The sequence below is a fragment of the Hyposmocoma kahamanoa genome, unplaced genomic scaffold (assembly GCF_003589595.1).
Source record: "Hyposmocoma kahamanoa isolate Upper Pololo Valley unplaced genomic scaffold, ASM358959v1 202, whole genome shotgun sequence".
Taxonomy (NCBI): Eukaryota; Metazoa; Arthropoda; class Insecta; order Lepidoptera; family Cosmopterigidae; genus Hyposmocoma; species Hyposmocoma kahamanoa.
The window spans coordinates 6,951,310-6,972,840 of record NW_020653726.1 but is presented as its reverse complement, the minus strand read 5'-3'; the positions used below and the strand labels follow the sequence as shown (position 1 = coordinate 6,972,840).

At 35.5% G+C, this 21,531-nt stretch overlaps 2 protein-coding genes across 4 annotated transcripts in view; both read right to left on the bottom strand.

Moving 5' to 3' along the window:
* Window positions 1–1,946: 1,946 nt before the first annotated feature.
* LOC113226839 (galectin-6-like) lies at window positions 1,947–20,645 on the bottom strand. Of its 2 annotated transcripts, none has more exons than XM_026459614.1 (7): window positions 20,361–20,645; window positions 8,045–8,154; window positions 6,125–6,268; window positions 5,230–5,449; window positions 4,896–5,014; window positions 4,044–4,248; window positions 1,947–2,798 (listed from the first exon to the last, which is right to left on the bottom strand). In XM_026459614.1, the coding sequence occupies exons 1-7, from the start codon at window positions 20,463–20,465 to the stop codon at window positions 2,601–2,603; spliced, it is 1,101 nt and encodes a 366-aa protein (XP_026315399.1). In that variant the 5' UTR covers window positions 20,466–20,645; the 3' UTR covers window positions 1,947–2,600. The 2 variants fall into 2 exon arrangements, with proteins under 2 accessions (XP_026315399.1, XP_026315398.1); XM_026459613.1 differs by lacking the exon at window positions 20,361–20,645 and adding an exon at window positions 19,359–19,503.
* Window positions 20,646–20,896: 251 nt separating this feature from the next.
* LOC113226834 overlaps window positions 20,897–21,531 on the bottom strand; it is a 29,860-nt gene continuing 29,225 nt past the window's right edge. Inside the window, exon 19 of one of the 2 annotated variants that reach the window (XR_003310148.1) lies at window positions 20,897–21,132. The gene's annotated coding sequence lies outside the window, so the exon portion shown is untranslated. The remainder of the gene's footprint in view (window positions 21,133–21,531) is intronic. The other variant, XM_026459606.1, reaches the window with a different exon arrangement.

Below are 21,531 nucleotides of genomic sequence, written 5' to 3'. Positions count from 1 at the left end.
ACTCCAGAAGTTGGAAAATATGGGTATAAGGGATAATCAGCTTCGTTTGTTTACCGACTACTTGACAGATGGCAAAGAGTTAGGGTGGGTGAGGTAATTAGTCATGACCTGCCCATAGCTTACGGCGTTCCGCAAGGAAGTGTTTTGGGCCCCACACTGTTCCTCGCCTAAGAAGCGACGTTCTCTTTAGCTCCAATGTTCATCGAGCCAACAGATAATGTTACGAAGATTATACAAGTTGATAAATTTTGGTACCTGCCTAACAAATTCTAATGATAAAAAGAAAAATTTAAGTTTTGAAATGTTTCTATGTAATTAGTTTAATTTGTTGAAATGTTCCTATACATATAATTAGTTTAATTTAATACGCCCTTACAGGGTGTCATTAAGTCGTTGGTGTAATAAAATTTTAACTAATTTACATTAGCATTTTATTTGTTATTTAGTAATTGATTGCCGAAACAAATAAAGAAATCCTTGTTTACAGGTATATTATGTCGACACTCGACTGAGCGCCCGTAATGAAAATTAACATAGCGCTATGTATGCACATATTTAGCAGCAGTAGAGCTCCTTGTGAAAGAGTTCGTCGACGTAAGTACTGCCACCTTAACAATTTTTGCCGCCAAGCAGTGATGTCAGCATTACTGTGTTCCGATTTTGAAGGGTAAGGGACTCGTCAACCTATGCGTTAGGGTGACGGGCGCAGTGGCAGTCCCCCTCAGATCTTTGTGATTTAAAGCTCTGAGTGGCACTGCAACTGTTATGGACAGGCGTGTAGCTTACCATCGTCCCATCACCAGATATTATAAAAAATAAATAAATATTATATATCGAATATGATGTATCATTACTTTAATATTTATTGTGTTAAAGTTAGAATAATAACGCATAGAGTGATAGTTTCATACCAAACGAACTGTCACAACAACAACAACAACAACAACAAGTGAACAAGTGAGGCAAAAATCAAATTCATGTAGGCTAGTTTTAGTAGTACGTTAATTTTCGGTTTTAGTGAATATTTATATAAAAATACAAGTTGAAACGCGTTACTTCCTTGTGGAATGTGATGTTAGTATCTATTTTATGTTTGTCTGACGTATTTTTACACTCATTTACCGCACATTTCGTCATTTTTAGCTAAAATTCTGGAGCTGTTCGCGATGCAAGTTGACCTTGAGCACTGGAGGCCCGCCCGCTCGTGTAGGCCCTTTGGCAGCGCTTCAATTTGCCTCATTTAGCGTGTGCGGGCTAGGTTTCTATGCGTTATTATTCTAAGAAAATAAGTGAATGGAAAGTAAAAAAAATAATTTAATAAAATCTTAGAATAATAACGCATAAAATATATAAAATTACACAATATTAATACATTACCTACAAATAGAATTATTGTTATATTCGGTTGGTGCCATTTAAGTCTCAAACTCTATTTGTCAATTTCTCATATCAATGTTACTTTTATAATGTTGTCCGCGATGCGATATTTATTATTTTTTTAGAAAGCAAACAGTACATTTTAACAGACGTAACATTTATTTTTCCTTTAATTTTAGTTAGATAAGTAGAAGTAATAACATCTTGCTTAACTTATGTTAAAAAAATAAGTATGTTCACTGAATTCATAATTTTTAGATATTAAAATATTCCCTTTAGTGTGGATACGGTACTCAGTACTTGTATGTTATGTTCAGTGAACCAATGTGAAACTTTATATCTAAGCATAGATTACTATTAACAACATAATTTTATGCTTATTATAAGTAACACCTATTAACAAATATTATATCATTTTTAGTTCGTTAATAACAAAAATATACATGTCATGAGATTAATGCAAGCGTCGAATTACAAAAAAGGCAGCACGATTTATTTCGTTTTATTTCGAATAACTAGTTATATTTATATTATTATATAAATATAACTAGTTATTCGAAAACCATTCTTACTCGTGTAGTCTTATCACAGTTTTTTTATTGGTGACCAATATAATAGGGTCATATTGTCAACACCGACAGGCAGGAGTGGCATTTTTGTCCATCTTCTTAGTTACCTATCTACCTATGATTATAAAGCCTATTACTTATATCCTACGTAATGAGGCATAATAAAACGATAAAAAGAAAAATGTACATCAAAATTATAGATATAAAATAAATGCTCTTGAACAAATTACCTACACTCTTTCTGTAATTCATGTGGATATTTTAGTGCCACGATTAAACGTGAAACACACAAAGAGCGGGCGCGAGTCGGGTGCGTGTCGGTTCGGGAGCACGGCGGCGGGTCTACGGCATTAGATCCGTCGCGCTCCCGACCCGACACGCGCCTGACCCGCTCTATGTCTATTTCACGCTTTAGTAAATTATCAATTTCAAGGAATTAAATCAACATGGATGGTGCAATAATTCGCAGTGGGCCCCTGTCAAGAGCTTTTCCAAAAGGAAGTCAGCGCATAGAATCGCATTACGCCGGTCAAAAAAACCTTTATGTCAATGCAATAAGAACGAAAAACTTTAAAGAACTTTAAAGAAAAAAAACGAAGACGTTGCACGGTCTTAAAAGCTTTTTCTTCGACTCAGCGTTAATAAGTGTGATGTTTATGAACGCTGTACAATATCTTCCCCCACTGGTGACGTTGTTGCCGGGCACGTGTAAATATGTTCTGCATAGAGGTCACCGCGAAGCCTGACAGCCTTCACACCTTCGGGCGAGGCTCGGTATTCCAACTCTCCTATGAGTAAGCCATCCGCGTATACCGCCCATACATCTGGAGATCGGACGAGTCTGAACGTAGTCTATAAAATGAAAAGCAATAGATAAATATTTTGATATTAATCAATCAGTCTTTGAAACTCTATTATTTGTTAATGCGTTCATCAAGTGTACATTGTTAAAATGTACTGCTTTACAGATTTTGTTTACTTAGATAAATGTACAAGATTGTCAGTGGCAGATTTGCAGTCTTGGTCACCCTAGGCCCCAGGCCATGTTGTCAGTGCCAGCCGCTCCTTTCTCAGCACACATCATATAATGGTAGACTACATAATGAATTTACTTTATCGCCAACTTATATCGAAATCGATTCAGAAATTTAGTTAACTATAATAGCTGCACTCTGTCTATTGGTGGAAACCGCATGAAAATCCGTTCAGCAGTTTTTAGACAGACGAAGTAGTGATTATATGTAGTGATTATACATTATAATATAGATATGTAACATATCTATACTTTATACATAAAATGTACGAAAGTGATTTTGGAAGATTATATTGAAGTCTACGACTACGACTTCACGCATTAACTGCAGTCAATCTGTCAGCAGCCTACGATTTATAACAAGTTTAATTTCAACACACACTGCATTTTTGAGGAGTAGGGAAAATTCAAAGCTCAACATACATACATATACTTCACGCCTTTTTCCCATTGGGGTAGGCAGAGACAACAGTCTTCTGCGAGTTCAAAGTAAAATAATTACCGATTATATTTTAAGAAAAAACAACTAAATAGAAAAACGGAACCGAGCGAGCCTATAGACAAAAAACATTGTCATAGAGCAATAGAAAATGTGAAAAAGTATTTATATCTGCCCGGCCCAAAAGCCAGTACCTAAACAAGTGATATGGAAGTAAGCAATCTAAGTACAGAGTACTAAAAACCGACCTCAAAAGTGCGCGGAATTGCAATCTATTCGACAAGTTTTATTGAAATCGGTCATCGGAAAGTGCGCGAAACCGGATTCATTAGTTTTCCACCCTTAGAGGTGGGATATTTTTTTCACATTTAAATGAGACCACTACCGAGGTACCATTTTTCCAACAAATTAAGAATCATCAAAATCGGTTCTCAAAACGGAGTTATCGTATTTGCGTAACATACTTACAAAAAAATACAGTCGAATTGAGAAGCTACTCCTCTTTTGAAGTCGGTTAAAAATAATAGGTGTTTAGAGTAATGACACGACTACAAGAGAGTACGAAATGGTGTTGAAATGGTGTGTTGTCCTGCTAGCGATTCCATATTCTAATAATAATTTGTACCTTAGAGCCCGGGATAAGTCTCGCAGTTCGTTGCCGCCTCTCCTCGCCCCAAGCTCCGTACCAGGCATTCAGGACGACCAACTGTCGATCGCGCGTCGATTCGTCTTGTGCTCGAAGGTTCACGTGTGCATGTATGTTAGGACGTGGCCACTCTTGCGGTTTATCCATCAGATCGATGGCGAACGAGTGGAGTATTGGACGGAGTCTGAAGAATGAAAACCTCCGGTTTTTTAAAAAGTATTATTTATAGATAAGAAAACAGAACTTATTGGAAATTAAACATTTTTTGGGATCGAAATCGCTTATTTTTTGTTTTTCAAACAAACCAAAAATAAAAATAAGCATGCTTTCATAAAAATCAGTACTTATACATTCATAAAAAAATAAGTATTAAGTGCTTTCATAAAAAAATTAGGACGGTTTCATAAAAAAAATAGTACAATTTCATAATCAGTACAGAGTAGCAAAAAAACCAAAAAACCGACCTCAAAAGTCATTTATCCTCTAGTATGCCACCCTTACAGCGGTGGAATATTTTCGTTCCAACAAAAAAAAGAATCATCAAAATCGGTTGACAAATTGCCGGAGTTATCGCGTAACATATATAAAAAAACGTATAGTTGAATTGAGAACTTCCACCTTTTTTGAAGGTTAAAAAATAAGTATACTTTCATAAAAAAGCAAAGTTATCAATAATGTTCAATCAGAAGCTTAATTTTTTCTCAAAATACATCAACCCATCTACTCCGATAGCAGGTCAACTACGCAGTTCTACATATGCGTGCTATATGTACCCAGTACCTTCCTACTATCTTACTTTATTAAGTGCAGAAATGCCTTTCGAAACTTCACCTTCCACTAATAACAATCTGGTGTCCTTCTGGTATGCCATTAGGCAGAACCGCCGTAACGTTGCGTTGCCAGCTGGGTTCATTCTCAGCAGGAGCGTCTACACTTTGTCTAGCTGGCACCTGTTGGAGAATAATAAATAGCAATTTAATGGGCAAGTAAATTGTAGTAGTATCTTATGTAAAGTCTATACAAAGGTTGAATTTTTAAGAGTTGTATATAGTAGTAATGATTTTTGAGACCTTGTGTAATTTTGACCACAGTGTCATCACTAATGTTAGCAAAAAATCATTCATTTGGTTTTTATATGAACAAAACAAACTTTCCGTAGACTTACCTCTGGAGGAAGAGGTGCTAACATAGGGTAAACCTCAGTCTTCTGTATGTTTAACGTAGCATCTTTAATTCCTGAAACCTCTACCCAGTTAGCGTCCAAAGGGCTGGGGTTTCTATGTGCAAAGTCACAATAGTGAAGTCCGTTTATTGCCCATGATGTCTGCTGTTCATCGACTAGGATTTCAATCGTAAACGTATTGTCGAATTTGAATGGGAATGGTCTGAAAATAGTTTTTGAAAATTACATTACGTATACAGATATAAAATCAACCGCTCCATACTAGTAAATACCTGCATAGTATAAAGTACACTAAAAATAATACCTATTTCAATTAAGACAGTAACAATAGGACCTGGACTCCGATTCAGAACTCTTCGATAGTTTAATTCACAGACATATATCTAGATATATGTAAACACAGACATATATCTAGATATCTAGATATATGTCTGTGTTTTAACCAAATCGTTCGATTGGATATCGACCTCGAATCGAAGGGCGCTTTTGGAGCTTTCCAGAACATTCCAGTTAGATTCGGAGACGCTATCGTTATCCAACAGCGTTTACGGAGTTAGTCGGTGAAATAGATTATAGTAAAATTAAAATCCTTTTATATACATTTTTAAAACTTTAAATATAGGAATGCATTAGTCTTGCATTAAAATAAATTAATAAAATTGAACAAAATCCAGACTTCATTTAAAAGACTAAGAAATTTCCATATCACATTCTTGGTTTGTAAACAATCGGACGTTCGGTAACTTTCATTCGATAACTGTGTTCTGAATAACGTTTGTAGCCTTTGCGGGTCGAGAAGTTCGGGTGTGACGTCATTTCGGTTCGGTTTCGTAAACGACAGTTTGACGTTCGACGACAACTTGTAAGTGATACATACCTGAATGCGGTAGTTTCCTCTGGTCCCCACTTTCCATTGCGGCGCGTGTTCCTGACAACGTAGCATTGCGGCATGCGCACGTTGAAATGGACTGCGATGTCCGATTGACCCGAATCTTCGCCGCATCCAATGTTTATTGCAAACCTGAAATTAGATAAATGCATACTACTTAAATAAGAAAATGTATGGTATTTTTAGTATACAATAATACTCAATAACAGGTGGCGTAACATACCGAGTTCTTATATTTTCGCGATTGTTACATATTGGAAATAAATCTTTTTTTTCTTTTTTTTCGAATCTACACGCGTCGCGTGTAGTCGCGTATGAATGTTTTTTCAAAACCAACGCTTCGGGCTTTTTACAAGTCCGATGATCACGACTGGCAGAGATGGTAAAGGCATCAATCAGTTATGTCTAATATGAATGCAAACCATCCTATTTCTTCCCATATAAAAAGTAGTTTCATTTCCTCAACAATTAACAGCTCTCTGTGGATCCACACGGACTTTGGGCCGTGGACGTGGTCCAAACCTCGAAAAATGTTTTAGTTTTAAAAAGAAATCTTAAGCGATGTCAAAAGAAATTAAGTAGGTACGTACATACTCAAGTACCTCAGTAAATATCATAAAAACCACGGTAAAAACCTACGAGAATCCCTTACGTAGAAAAGAAGAGAAAAGGTAGTTTCTATTATACATCATCATAGAAATAATATATTTATTTTAACAAAAGTGGACTAAAACGCAGACTTAAGTAAAACCACGTGCATATTACGAACACGTGAAACGAAATTTAAGCTTGATTTTCATACTTTCATTTCAATTAGCGTTTCGTAAGGATATTTGATTATAATATCGCTAAGTGCATTCACGTATTTGACTGACTTCAATTCTAATTAAAATTCCATTCCGCAGTCTCAGGGATGTGACCTTTCAATTGTTTAATATGTACACCAATTTTCATTACCCTGAAATATCAAAGAGATAAGTTCGTCTCACTGCCTTTGTTAGAAGGTTATACATTATAAGGTTATATTAAGAATTTAATTTATGTAATCTTTGTGACATGACTAATGAGTAAAACAACAACTTTAAAAAAATAAGACTAGAAAAATCCAAAACTTTAAAGTTACAGGCTTCCATACATTTAATATGAAATTCGTAAAGAGGCTTTAGTTTCGAATAAGTGCTTTGAATACAAAACTTTGTACTTACTAAAAATAAACATCACTTTGTTTTTATTCAATTAAAAGATAGTTTTATTACTTTATTTATAGCAGTTTCGTTATCTGTAAACTTCCTGTTAGCTCTTAAAGTAGGTCAACTAAAGATTCTCTACGAATGCCATATGAAATGAATAGGAACATTTAATATTAAAATTTTGGATTTTTGTGGTTTTATTTAAAAAAAGTTATTGATGTCGTTTTATTCATTAAGTAAAGTACTTTTGATATCAGTTTAAAGGTTTTGATATCTCTTATATTTACGGAACAATCGCCTGAACACACTTAACGATATTTACACACACTTAAAACGATACATATACCCTGTATAAGTATCTTTTGTTGATCTTTGTACTAGGTTTTGTATGCAATAAATTGTATCCATACTACATTGCATTATAATTAAATATAGCGCTACCAACTCCATAATGAAAGTTAGCCTCGTAGTTAACTCATCCGAGACGTAAAATCTCAGCTATATTTAGTTAATCATTGTATACATACCACTGTAACAAGCAGGCGGTTTCACAAAATCACAAATACTACATTACTAGATCTAAGTAGGTAGATGAGTCAATAGCAGGCTCAGCTTAACACTCAAAGACTATTACAAGGCCTTAGCAAGTGATATTGACTGACCGTTCTAATGGGTAGGTTACTACAAGTAGATAAAGTGGTACTAGAGAATTACATACCATGGTATATCCTCACAAGGCGTGCCGGTGCACACGATGTGGGATCCGATTGATAATGGTTCGGTCAGGGCCTGCCTGAACTTAACTTCTCTAGCCTCCGCGAGTTGAAGCTGAAACAATGTCACCACTTTATGTTACGTCATCTGCAAGTGTTGCTTGCAAACGGAATTAGCATTTGTTTTTGCAGGAGGAGTGTCTCATTGGCCAGAGAATATTCAATTTTGAGGTACCAAAACATTCAATGGTGGTAGTTTATAGATCCACTTAGGTCCCGCTGAGTTACTTATAATTGTGTAATTTACAAAATTATACGTAATTGAAGGCTAAAGGCGCGTAGTTAGAGGCTTAAAAAAAGGAGAGAATTTCCTCTTGTATTAAAATTAAAAATAGCTGGCATTCTTTTACTGGCGAATCTGTGAAAAAATAAAACTCATGAGTTATTGTCGACAATTTTATCGATGGATTGTTAAATCAGGTAAAATTTTGCCAAAAATACTGAATTGCGAATGACTATGTAATGATTACTAATTGCGTTATTATAGTCATTATTTTTAACTGCCTCTGTGGCCGAACAGTTACCATGTCGGATTACCACGCAGAGGTCCCAAGTTCCATTCCCGGGCCGGGAGAAATATTTGTATGGCCTACATTTAAATCTTTCGTGAGTTTGGGTGTAATTTATGGTTGTCTATGCGTGTGTCCATGGCACCCGCGACACAGGATTTCCCTAGTGCGGGGCTATGTTGAGTGTGTGCGTTATTATATAAAAATAATTTTTTAGTCATACACATTTTATTGACAGGCGGAGTTTATTACAATCAAATGAAAAAGTTTACAATATGTCTCCTAATTGTATTTTTAATACACATACTTACTGCTAAATTTAGTGAATGAATGTTTAAAAATTATCAATTCAAATCAACAATGTGCCTAGCAGGTGGGCGAATAAAAGGGGCCGATGATGATTCAGATGAAACAAGTTCGGCTATTTATTCATAAGCGTAACCAACATTCAGTCGATAATCGATATAATAGTTATCGACTGCCATCACTAGCTGCTTGCAAGCGGGCAACACTTTGGCGCAATTGACTGTCATTTTACTCTATCTTCAAAAAAGACAGACTTAGGGTCGTATTCCAGAAGTCTACTCAATGCTCAAGTCAGGACTTGAGTATGATTTCAAGCACTGGAAATACGACCCTAATGGCAAGGACTTTTTAAAATCATACTGAAGTCCTGACTGGAGCATTAAGTAGAGTTCTGGAATACGACCCTACGTCAGTATCCATAAGCTTCAGAAAGGATTGCGGACCAATACTTGATAGATACGGTCCTAACATTGCTCCCTCCGGTCGCATCGATTGTTCCGTACCTATATGCTGATCTACTCGAGGAGTACGATTGACCTTTACAAGGATATCCTCAACCAGTTTGCATAGTTAAGTAAACGGAATGTTTGGCAACTGGCAGTTTCTCAACAGCAAATCCCTTTACTTGACCTTTACGATGTTAGTATAGAGTCAGCATGTTTAGGATCTTAATTTAGAAGTTTCTATTACTTTAATCAACATCGATATGTGGTAGTTAATTCAAGATAGTTGTGTACCTACCTGCATTAGACGGTAGGGAACCTAAATTTTCCTCTATGACTCAATATAGTAAGGTGCTTATTTAATTAAGCACAACAATTGACACATTGACACACAAGACAATTGTTGCCAGTGTCTGCTTAAAATACGGATTTGAAGCGTATTATTTCGATCTTATCTATAATAATAAGATAAGAAAATCTACAGCCAGGTAAATTATCAAAATATTGAGAATTTGCAATGAAGAAGTTATATTGGCAGTATCGGGTTTGCTGCTTTTTGGAAAAATTGTGTACCGAATTGAATGGTGTTGCTAACTACTAACTAACTAGTGTAGATACTGACCTTTTACCAAAATATAATAATAATGTAACGAGAATGGTCGCTTTCCGCCCCTCCCTAGCTTTAGATATCGCATATTGACGGTTACATTGACGGAACGGCGACATTTGCTAGTAGAACTTAAGGAAAAAAATAATGTAAAATTTTATTTACAAGGGAAATTTTAGGACATTTTAGTTTGCATGGGAATCGTGATCGCGCTCTAAAATATTCTATTCAAATTAAACACACAGTACAACAGATGATCATAAATTCGAACCACTAGCAGACATCATCAGTCAACCGTGACCATGGGACCTGTAAAGGGCCCGAACGTCGGTTTGTTTGTACAAAACAAATATACGCGATTTAAATCCGGAAAAACAGTTTCATTTCCAATGCCGTATTTTAAAAGGAATATAAGTAGTATAAGGAATATAGGAGTATAAGTTCACAAAAAACTGCTGGACGCTTCAACATAACGAAAAAGCGCCATTTTTTACGGCCTCACCCATATATGGCTATTTACCTTCATAAATAAAATAAAGAGAGGAATTTCTTTCATCCGGAAATCCGGAATTCGAAAAAGTAAATATTAATTTTTTGGTGGATTTAACAACTCTATGTTGCTCCTTGTAGCTGTATCTATACATGTATCTATGAGTGTGGAACACCTTTTTCCGACCATTGGTTATGATAAGGAGGGCAGTGTGGAATGCGTAGGTACTCTTGGACACAGGTTTCATGGTCCATGCGGGATGCATACTCACAGGTATGCGAGGAGTTACATCATCTTCATCGTTAAAGCAATTGATACTTTGTAAACTAATGGTTACTAATGAATGACGCACTGGTGCAGGCCCCCCATTACGGGCGAATTCTACTACGCTGACATTGTGCTTAATGCGGAGTTTACGCAATGTCACCATGCCATTAATAATTCATGTCTATTGTCCATACCTAAAAAGTATGACTTTTTATTATCTTCAATAACGTGACAGGAATACTTAGCCGGACATAATTCACAATGACGCTATTATGAGGTCACCGAGAAGGCGCAGGTTAACTTTAATCAAAGGTGCCACGAGTTGTTTAATAAGCTCATAAAATCATAAACTGTATCCATAATGTCGGTGTTTGAAAAATTATTGAAAAAAATTTCAGGGTAGCATGTTTTAGTTTGTCGCGACTCGACTGTTTTAAAATTCTTTCTGTTTTAAATTCAATTTTAAAACTTAAACATAATTAAAACCAAATTTGAATTTTAAAACAGGATGTTTAGTTTTTAATAGGCATTAGAAAAACTAATACTTATTTTCTACTCGCGATTTCGTCCAATTTGCACCAAACGCAGACAAATACCTATATAATTTAGCTATACTTTTGTCGTTTTTTTTCTTTGATTGCTTTGTGTAACGGCCAACAATCTGCAGACCCGGAAGAATCCAAAACTTTCCTTATATGTATGTGTGTGTTATTGATAACCAGCAGATATCTGCGTTGTGCAAAGTTGGTAATATTTTGTGCCAAATAAAAAGCCATAGAGAAGACACAAATATATCGAATTAAACCCGGGACCTCTGCGTGGCAGACCAGCATAAGAAACGATATCGCTCATTCTATCCTGTGATTAATTTGCACTTTGTTTCAAAACTCAGTTAAACTTTTGAGTGTTGCTATATCAAACACTTCTATTATTTATCTGTCACACTTTTGAGAATGTTTCTATTTATCTGTCAAACTTTTGAGAGTTGTGGTCTTCGTTAGGCAGTAGGTAATGTATTGGAGTGATTACGAAAAATGTACATGCTGACACTAAAGGTTGCGTGTTCACAAGCAATCAATAGGGCCGTTACCCCAGGGTCGTTGACGTTTAAATGTTTCGATAATGGAACTTGATCTATAGTCAATATTATACTGCATCAGCCTACAATATTCGACTACCTGATAAAAAACTCTGGATTTATTCCTTGGATGAGTTGTATTTGTAATCGGTATCACAATTTTAATTGAAATGTACGTATTGGCGGTTAAACGGTAGCGATTTTGGGTGGGTATTCATACGGTTGAATTTATCACCACGAAATGCGTGCTGTGTGACTGTAATCTTTTACTTGTTTGTTGCAATATGAAGTTATTATATAGTACAGTAGTTATATTATTATGTATTTTGTTTGGATATGATCCCTGGCAGACGATTCACAGAACACTAGTTGGTATTTCGTGGTTTGTATAAACGGGGTCACAGGTATTATATAAGTACTCGTATTTATGTATGTTCACTATTAGTTGAAAGACAACAGTGCACCGACAGGTCTCAACATTCGACCCATCATCGGTGTGCTCCCGCAAGAACCGCCCGAAACTATTCCTTTGCCCACCAATTGCTCACAACATACACCAGTTAGACAGCTGCTTTATAAGTAAAATCCGTTGAAGAGTCTGGAGCTAGAGTCGTACCCATTTTGTGAGTTATACAATTCTACTTTAAATTTCGTACCTAACTACACAAATAATAATTGGACAAAAGATACAATTTACCTTTTTATTTTTTCTTACAGAATCGGAAAAGATCGTGGCTATTATATACAGTTAATGCGCAAGATAAACGGGTAAAATTTAATGATTACTCTAAGACTTATTTAAGAGACAAATGATTGCACTTGATTGAAAAGTTTTATTTTGCTTTTGCATGTACTTATATAGAATGCTGTTTCTTGGCGGTCATTCCGAAATATTGGCGGTTACGAAATAGCTATGAAAATGAACGACGCAACGAAGGAAACTATTTCCCAATCTTTGGTACTTGTATTGGCTTTCAATACTTGATAATTCTCGCTGCGGGGACTCACCAGCAAGGCGAAAATATACAAAAGTGCAGTTCGATGTCCAATCAGCAATTAATATTTAGTGAAAGTAAGTAATCACAAAATCTACCTAACTGAAAAAACAAAGATCGAACACACAGATTTTTTGTTCATTGACCTGGTGGGACTTGAAACCACGTCGATGCTGCACCTTTGCTCGTACATCGTCATCGTCGTACATTGCTCGTACCAATTACTGAGCTATGGGTCCAGTTACCGAGCCGTCGAAATTCTCCAGTGTTTTTCTTATACATCTTTGTACTGGTTTTAGGCATTTGTCGCCGCTAGTGACATCTAGCGACATCATAATCAGAATAAAACTAGTAGAGTTATTTCACAAAAATCTCAATAAATGAAAAAAACAAAGTAAAATACTGAAAGTTGTGTTTCTTTATGTTCCTATCACTGCAGCAGATGCATCTACAATAAAAAATGTGTAGGCTACGATAGTGACTACTTTTTACCGAATAGATACATATCGATACCTTCAGATTCAATTGGCGTAAATGTCGAAAATGAGTTAGTTACATTTTGTTTACTTTTAGTAGCGCTATCGAACAGTATATCTACTCAAAAAATTGATATCTCAATAAAATATTGCACTTTACATCCCAATAGGTACTTTTATATTGTCTAATACCAATTCTAAGTCGATGGAGTAAATATCAAAACTTAAAATTAACAAGAAAAGCTAGAGTGATCGTGCATTATATTATATCTAAATAATTATGTATATATACGACTAATAGTGCAATTATTCATTGAAATAATAAATATAATAAAGTTTAAATAGTACACCTAAAATCACCTATTCGATACGTTGTACATAAGTGCTTGTGAATATGTCGTCGTCGTTATACTGCGAAATTAACGTGACGTGATCACGTTGACTCAAATAGTCATAGGAAGTTTCAATTGCATTTCAAAGTTGATTCTTTGTGAGATAATTGAGAATAATTCTGGGCAAAATTCCACTATAAGGGCGATGTTTTAGAGTAATATGTAAATAAAAATTATACTTTATTTCTAAAGTCCACGAAAAAGAATACATGGGGATAGGACAAAAAATTTAGTTTCATGATAAAAATTTCGGTGTTTTATTACAGCTGCTGAAACTAGCAAGATGTTTTTGGCCCGTCGAGATATTGTAAATATATTGGGGACCCAAAACGCTACCATAAATGTTCATCACGTCTGCATAGTAAACAAAGCACGTCGTTTGCGTATTTTCAGACTATACATAACTACTAATTTAATAACTCAATTGATATAAAATAATGATAACTTCAAGAAAATGATTCTATCTAGAACAAGGAAGTAAGAAATCAAGAAGTTTGTGAAATAATTTTAAATCTCGTTTTTCTCTATGTTGTTTTCAGCCACCGAGTAACATAACCAAAATTTAGCTATAAGTACAAGTTTATAATTCACGCTAAATAGAACTCCATTAGTTACTCTTGATACAAGTGCGGAAAGTTAGTCATTATTCACGAGTCTCGAGGCTTCGAGCCTCGAGGCGAGGTCAAGACTCGAGACAAGTGAAAATGACAAATCCGCACATATATCAAACGACGTTTTTTAATACATTTGCGAAAAAAGTACATTGAAAGTAAAATAAAACAGTATATTTTAGTGGCGCGGCGCGCAGCGGTCTCGCGCAATACTCACCTCCGGTCATTGTTAATACTCAATCAGCCATCTTTATGGAAAATATTTTGACATTTTTAAATGTAACTTGTTGTTTTATAAAACACCTATGCAATTTAAACAAATAAGATGTTTGTAAGTAAATATAAGTTTTAATGCCGAACGACTTACGTCATAAAGCACATAAATATTAAATAAATATACGACCTCTTTAGTTCTATGTTTAAGACTTGAAACAACAGTAAATTAAAAAAACGGCACGATTTGTAGTACGAAAAATACCATCTTTTGAGCAACTGCATTAAAAAATATATTTTTAAATATCTGTAATATCTTTTGATAGCAGAGTTTTGACTTGACAGAGCCTCGAGACTCGTGAATAATGACTAACTTTCTGCACTTGTATCAAAAATAACTATTCTAAACGGGGAACATAATAAATGAGCCTTCGGAATTATATTTTTCCAATTTTTCGGGAATTTTTCCGGGAAAATGTCCACTATTTGAAAATTTTCGGAAAATTACCCTACAGTACGCACATTTTAGTTATTAGTAGGTGTACAGCCAAGAGCACAATCAAGCTTATCATTTTAGACTGTTCTTATCTAACGAACCTTACGTCGTAGAGCCCAGTTGAAATTAAAGTTTGACGTGCTCTTTAATCTGTACTTCATATGAACCTCTACCTAGACATATGTTTCTGTTCAAGACAACATTATTTGTTGTTGCTTTTTGTAACGAAGACCCGCAGTTTTTGCTTCAATACAAATTGAAATGACATCAGCCTTTCATCTTTAGACGCATAGATAACCTTCGCACTGAAAATAAAATGCGGCGACCAAGACTTCGTCCAAAGCAAAACTTACAATACAATGTTTTTTACAAAACGTTTTTACGGCCGATAGAAGTAGAAAAATAGGTGCAAAAACTTCGAACTCTAATCGAAGTATTTTTCGAAATTAGTTATACCTGGGTAACATTTTTTTCACATCGATCCAAAACTATTAGGTGTCGTATGACTTACGTGCAAATTTTTACCTCCTAAGTCCCCACGTACATACATCAAACTGTACATATAATGTGAAGTAATTCAGATCCACACAATATTCCTATGATCACGTAAACGCCTAGTGTCCATTATAATGAAAATACCGCATTCAAATTTAACGCTATGTGTTCTATATTTGACCATAGGGCAGTGTTGGGCGTTAATCAATTAAATTTCAATCAATAATTCAATCAGATTAAAAAATCAATTCAATTGAAATCAATTGCAATTAAATCAATTGCGACGCAATTGATTTTAATTGCCATCAGGCCCCTTAACTGGCCCCTAACTGGGGCCCCCAACCGAGGCCCCCAACCTGGGCCCCAACCGGGATCCCAACCGGGCCCCCCAACCGGCCCCCCAACCGGGGCCCCCAAGCGGGGTTCCCAACCGGGGCCCCCAACCGGCCCCCTAACCTGCCCCAGCAGGCCCCCACAACCAACGCCCTAACTCACCCCCATATGCCCTATAAATTTATCATAATTGTCAGTTTTAATTGTTAATTGTTAATCAAAAACATTGAAAAGATTGAAAATTGATTAATTGTTAATTGTAGATATTTGCGATTAACGGTTGATCAATTGTTAGTTGCGAGAACCGCAACTAACAATTGATCAATCGTTAATTGCTGTTTCGCAATTAACAATTAATCAATTGTCAATCTTTAATTGCCAGAACAATTAAATTTTGCCCAACACTGCCATAGGGTATCTAGAAAAATACGTATTTCATACAAAACTCAAGATATATTTCCTTGAACTTGAAGCATGTAATTATATTTAGCGCTTTTCCCATTGTAGTTGCTGGGTCTTAAAAAGTTAAATCCTACTTATTTAGAATAGTCGAAAGTAGTAAAATTGACATGTGATCTAAAAAACACATGCTCATAGATTTTATTTATGGTGTGACACATGCTTGGCCACAATTTCACCTAATTTAAGTATTTTAACCGTCAAGCATTCGTTTGGGGCAACAAGAATCCATATCTAATTAGTAACAAGTTTATACGTACGACCCTATAGGTTGACTATACCTGACCAATTACATAATCTGTACCCTGACGCAAAAAAGGAGAGTTATAAGTTTCAAGCCTTTGCCTGTGAACTTGTACCTGTATCGGGCATCGTAGCTCCCAAACGGCTGGACTGATTTTAAAGCAGTTTTTTTAAGGCTGGTTAAGTCGGGATGGTGCATAGTTATGTTTGATGAACATCGGTTCAACTGTTTAAAGATCATCGGCTCTTTTCACAGTTAGCGTAAGGATCGCAGTTTACTTCCACTTGTGCGATCGACATGATTTCGTATACTATGGATATCCGATATGGGAACTTTGAATTGATGTAGAAACCAGGTCAGTCTGCAGACTACCCGACTCCTCACCCACTTACAGTAGTACTATCGTGTTTTCATCTCGGCGAGTAGCTTACAGACTATTGACTTTTGGCATAATTTGATACACGGTTGACACGGTCTCATATCGGGGATATTTAAATTTTAAAACTGTACTTAAACTATTTTTTCAAAATAAGTATGGTTTCAGTTTTAGTTTCTTGTTATAAGAATTTTTTTTCATTATTATGTGAATATGATGCATGCTATAGTTTTGAGTTGCGTTGTTAGACTTTTACATTTAATATCTACAGTCTTAGAATAATAACGCATAGAATGATAGTTTCATATCAAACGAACTGTCACAAGTGAGGCAAAAACCAAATTCATGTAGGCGTAAGCAACTTGTAACTACGCTCGTCGGCACGCACACAAATATACAAATAATGATGCCATGGAATAACATTTCCCTCAGAAGTGGGGAAATTGTATCTTGCTTAACTCATCATTAAGTTAAAGGTGCCTACAGATTTGCCCGACATTGTCGATCAGGTGCCTACAGATGTGCTCGATTTTGTCGATCGGCAATGTCGATCAGGTGCCTACAGATATGCTCGGTTTTGTCGATGAAAAACGAATATAGCACTTATTTGTAAATCCAAGATGGCGGACACGATTTTTCAAAATATGCTATATGGGTATCCTTTTCGAGGTATTTGGGGATGCTCATTACGAATATGGCACTCATTTCTAAATCCAAGATGGCGGACACGAGTTTTCAAATAAATGCAATATGGGTATCATTTTCGAGGTATTTGGGGATGCTCATTACGAATATGGCACTCATTTCTAAATCCAAGATGGCGCACACAAGTTTTCAAATAAATGCAATATGGGTATCATTTTCGAGGTACTTGGGGGTGCTCATTACGAATGTGGCACTCATTTCTAAATCCAAGATGGCGGGCACGATTTTTTCAAAAAAATGCTATGTGGGTATCATTTTCGAGGTATTTGGGGATGCTCAATGTGAATATGGCACTATTTGTAAATCCAAGATGGCGGGCACGATTTTTCAAATAATGGCAAGTTGGGTATCGTTTTCGAGGTATTTGGGGGTGCTCATTACGAATATTGCTTTTGTTTGCCATCTTGGATTTAGAAATGAGTGCCATATTTGTATTGAACATTCCCAAACATCTCGAAAACGATACCCAACTTGCCATTATTCGAAAAATGGCGCCCGCCATCTTGGATTTAGAAATAAGTGCCATATTCGAAACCTAAAACCGAAAATGCCATAAGCAAACATTAAAGAAAATAACTGTTAAAATAGATTAAAAAATCGCTTAAGAATGCTCCCCTTTTAAGAAAATAAAATATTTCAATATCAAATATTTCGCTTGAGTTACGAAAAGAAAGACATATAATAAGCTATCAAAGTTGTAGGTACTGGTGGTGCCAACACTATAGTAGAAATGAATATATACTGTAAATTTGTTGCAATATGTGCTGCAATTCAAATAAAATTAAAATAAATAATTATTCAATAAAGCATGAACGCAGAGCCGTTAAAAGTATTATAAAATAATTAAGTGTCCCAATCACTTACAGGAGTTAACGAAAACATTTAATTTTTATTCATGTAAATATTAGTTCAAGATGCGCAAATAAATCGAAACTACAGGCACCACTAAAATTTACGTAATATAATTATTTTGATACAGAATAGCAAAATGGGGAGAAAAAAAATTCGTTACTTTGCAACACTTTCGTATCTTGTTGCCGCGAAATTATTTTTCTGTTTTAGTGAATAATTACATAAAAATATGAGTTGAAACGCATTACTTACTTGTGGAATGTGATGTTAGTGTCTATTTTATGTTTGTCTGTTCTATTTTTACACCCATTTACCGCACATTTCGTCATTTTTAGCAAAAAATTTTGGAGCTGTTCGCGGTGCAATTTGACCTTGAGCACTAACAACCCGCGCGCTCCTGGGAGCCCGTGTAGAAGCCTTTAACTTGCCTCTCTTAGCGTGTGCGGGCTAGGTTTCTATGCGTTATTATTCTAAGTCTACAGTATTGTATCTTATTACCTGTTATACATAACTACAATAAATATAGGAGTAGGTGTACATTTATATAATGTTTAAATGAATGCATTTTCCTCACGAATTTTCATGTAATAATATAATATCTGTAAATTGACAGTCGACCTAATGACTGATGAATGATGATACAAGGGATTTTCCGCGTGAGACGTCCAATGCAAGACGGAAATAATAGCAACGTTATATATATCTAGTAGCTAATAGCTGGATATCGGTGTTGGCGGTAAATATTTATCGGTTTAAACTGTACACACACCAATATTCTAACGTTATCGTAAAATCATATTAAGCTGTAGTGTCACGCGTAAGTTAATAAAAATGGAGCCGAAGTAGGTAAGTAAAGTGTGTACATTAGAAGATTATATATGCATAGTGTAGATAGTAGAAATAAATATTTACCAAAGTTTCTGGCTGAATTGCATCGTTAACACGGACTTCTTCGGGTGGCTGAACGCGGCAAAACAATCTTTTGCAAAACGCGCCGCAGCCACATCCATCACTGCTCACCATCGTGTTTTATAAACCCTTATGCATACTTTCACGCAGAAACCATTACATTAATACACTATTTGTATTCACATCCTTACAAAAATAATCTACTCGCACGCAACACCAACTAATACAGCTCGTGCACGCGTCATCTCAAGAAGCTATAAATGTTGTTTTGAGTGTGGCCGAAACCGAGAGCTCGTGCTCTCTGTTCAATACAATAGTTGCCTCCTATTCGTACTCCAACACAAAGATTCTATAAAATGAATCAGCGAAAATATCGCTATCTGGCGGCATAGCTCCTAACTACCTGACCGTTCTACGGATCAAAAGTTTGTTTTTAGAAGGTTATAAACGTTAGTCGTGTGCGTAAAACTTCGTTTCTACGATAGGTGGCTACACAAGTTTTACTTTTATTTATTAGATTATAAAGTCCGTATCACGACGACGCGAACAATCAAAACAATAAAATTATTGTACGTTATCGAATTTCTGATATCAAACAAAGACGATTAAAAACAATGGACCATAAAATTCACACGCAGCTATAAACTAGTAGTATTGTGATCTCAAGTGCATTGTAAAAGGACATGGCGCGATTCAAGTGCATTGTAAAAGGACGTGACGCGATTTATTACTATTATTTATTGTCCCCCTAGGCATGAGTATTTCCTTACACGGCCCTTTAGCAAAGAAAGAGGTAAATAACACAATCGTCATTCTTCTTCAACTTTATGACGATCGGTTGTAAATTTATTTAACAAGTAAAGGACAAAGCTATTCCTTTGCATTTCTTGATCGCAAATGTAGAAAAAATAATGAGTCACTTGTCAATGATTAAGCAGGTACTAAATAAATGTGTATTTAACAATATTGTTGTTTCATTGGATGATTTGTTTACTTCGAACTAACCTCAAATTCCAGCGCGTCATCAGCAATGTATTCAAAGTCTATTAGTTCCTTTGGGATACCTTCAACAACACCGTAATCCATTTCCAGGCACTTCACACATTGCATTGCACGATTCAAATGGTTTAATTGAATTAAAACATAAACGTATTATTGATTTAATTTACTTACTCCGTTAAAACTATGTTAAACGCAGAGAGCAGCTATTATAGTGAAAGTGTATGTTGTAATTGTAACCAATTAAAAACAGCGACTTTTAGCCACTGAAATAGGGTATAAAGCAAACTAACTTTAAAGCGATAAAATAATACAACTTGCAGTCGCACTGCAGATATAGAAGTAGTACGTACAGTGGACACTGAGCGATAATAGAAGTTTTTTGTCCTTTTCTTACATGTGTTACACTTGTATAAATAGAAGGAGACAAACGATGTTATTGACACACGGTTAACTCTCACTGTTTCATGAAATAAACAAATTAACAAACCGAACGAATAGACAACGCTGTGGTTGTTTAAAAGACTAAAACATTATTTCAAGTTATTTATTCGACTGAAACAAACAATACCATCAAAAATATCTTTCGGTACATACCTATTTTATATTTGTTATATTCTACTGAAACAGACAATGACACCAAAAATATGTCTTCCTTATTTTATGTCATATGTATGAAGGCGTTGGAGAAAAATGATTTAATGAGGAATAGAAAATCCTAGGGATAAGTTGATAAATTGATGAATGTTGCCATAGTCGACTTTACGCTTTGCTTAATCTGCAACACACAAACATAACAAAAAATGTTGTTTTTATTATTTTCTATAAGCGTCCAAATAGCACGAAAGCCATATTATCTTTTCCGCATATTTTCTACTAAAAGCTTAAGACGACAACGTTATTATGACATGTGCCCTCCGCCTAATAAAGAAGGCTTTAGCGCAGAAAGGTGACGTATTTAAGGAACCAATAAGATTGAGATATTTTTTTTAACCCTTTGATATAATTTCTCTTCTCTATTTTAAGTCGGATACTCACTCACTAACGAGCTGTAACTATAACCGTTGCATGTTATCAAAAATATTGTCTACATAGTGTGTACGTGATATCCAGGTACATTCTAGCGTGCGAAGATTGTTTCTCGCGTACAAACTAGAACCTCGTTACTGTATCTGTC

What these genes read in the sequence shown, in the direction of transcription:
- LOC113226839 (XM_026459613.1), bottom strand. Translation starts at nt 19,469, where the DNA reads ATGGTGAGCAGTGATGGATGTGGCTGCGGCGCGTTTTGCAAAAGATTG. An exon ending in TAGCACCTCTTCCTCCAGAG is followed by an intron (nt 5,015 to 5,229) that starts GTAAGTCTACGG and finishes ATTCTCCAACAG; the next exon opens with GTGCCAGCTAGACAAAGTGT. An exon ending in CAGATTGTTATTAGTGGAAG is followed by an intron (nt 4,249 to 4,895) that starts GTGAAGTTTCGA and finishes TTCATTCTTCAG; the next exon opens with ACTCCGTCCAATACTCCACT.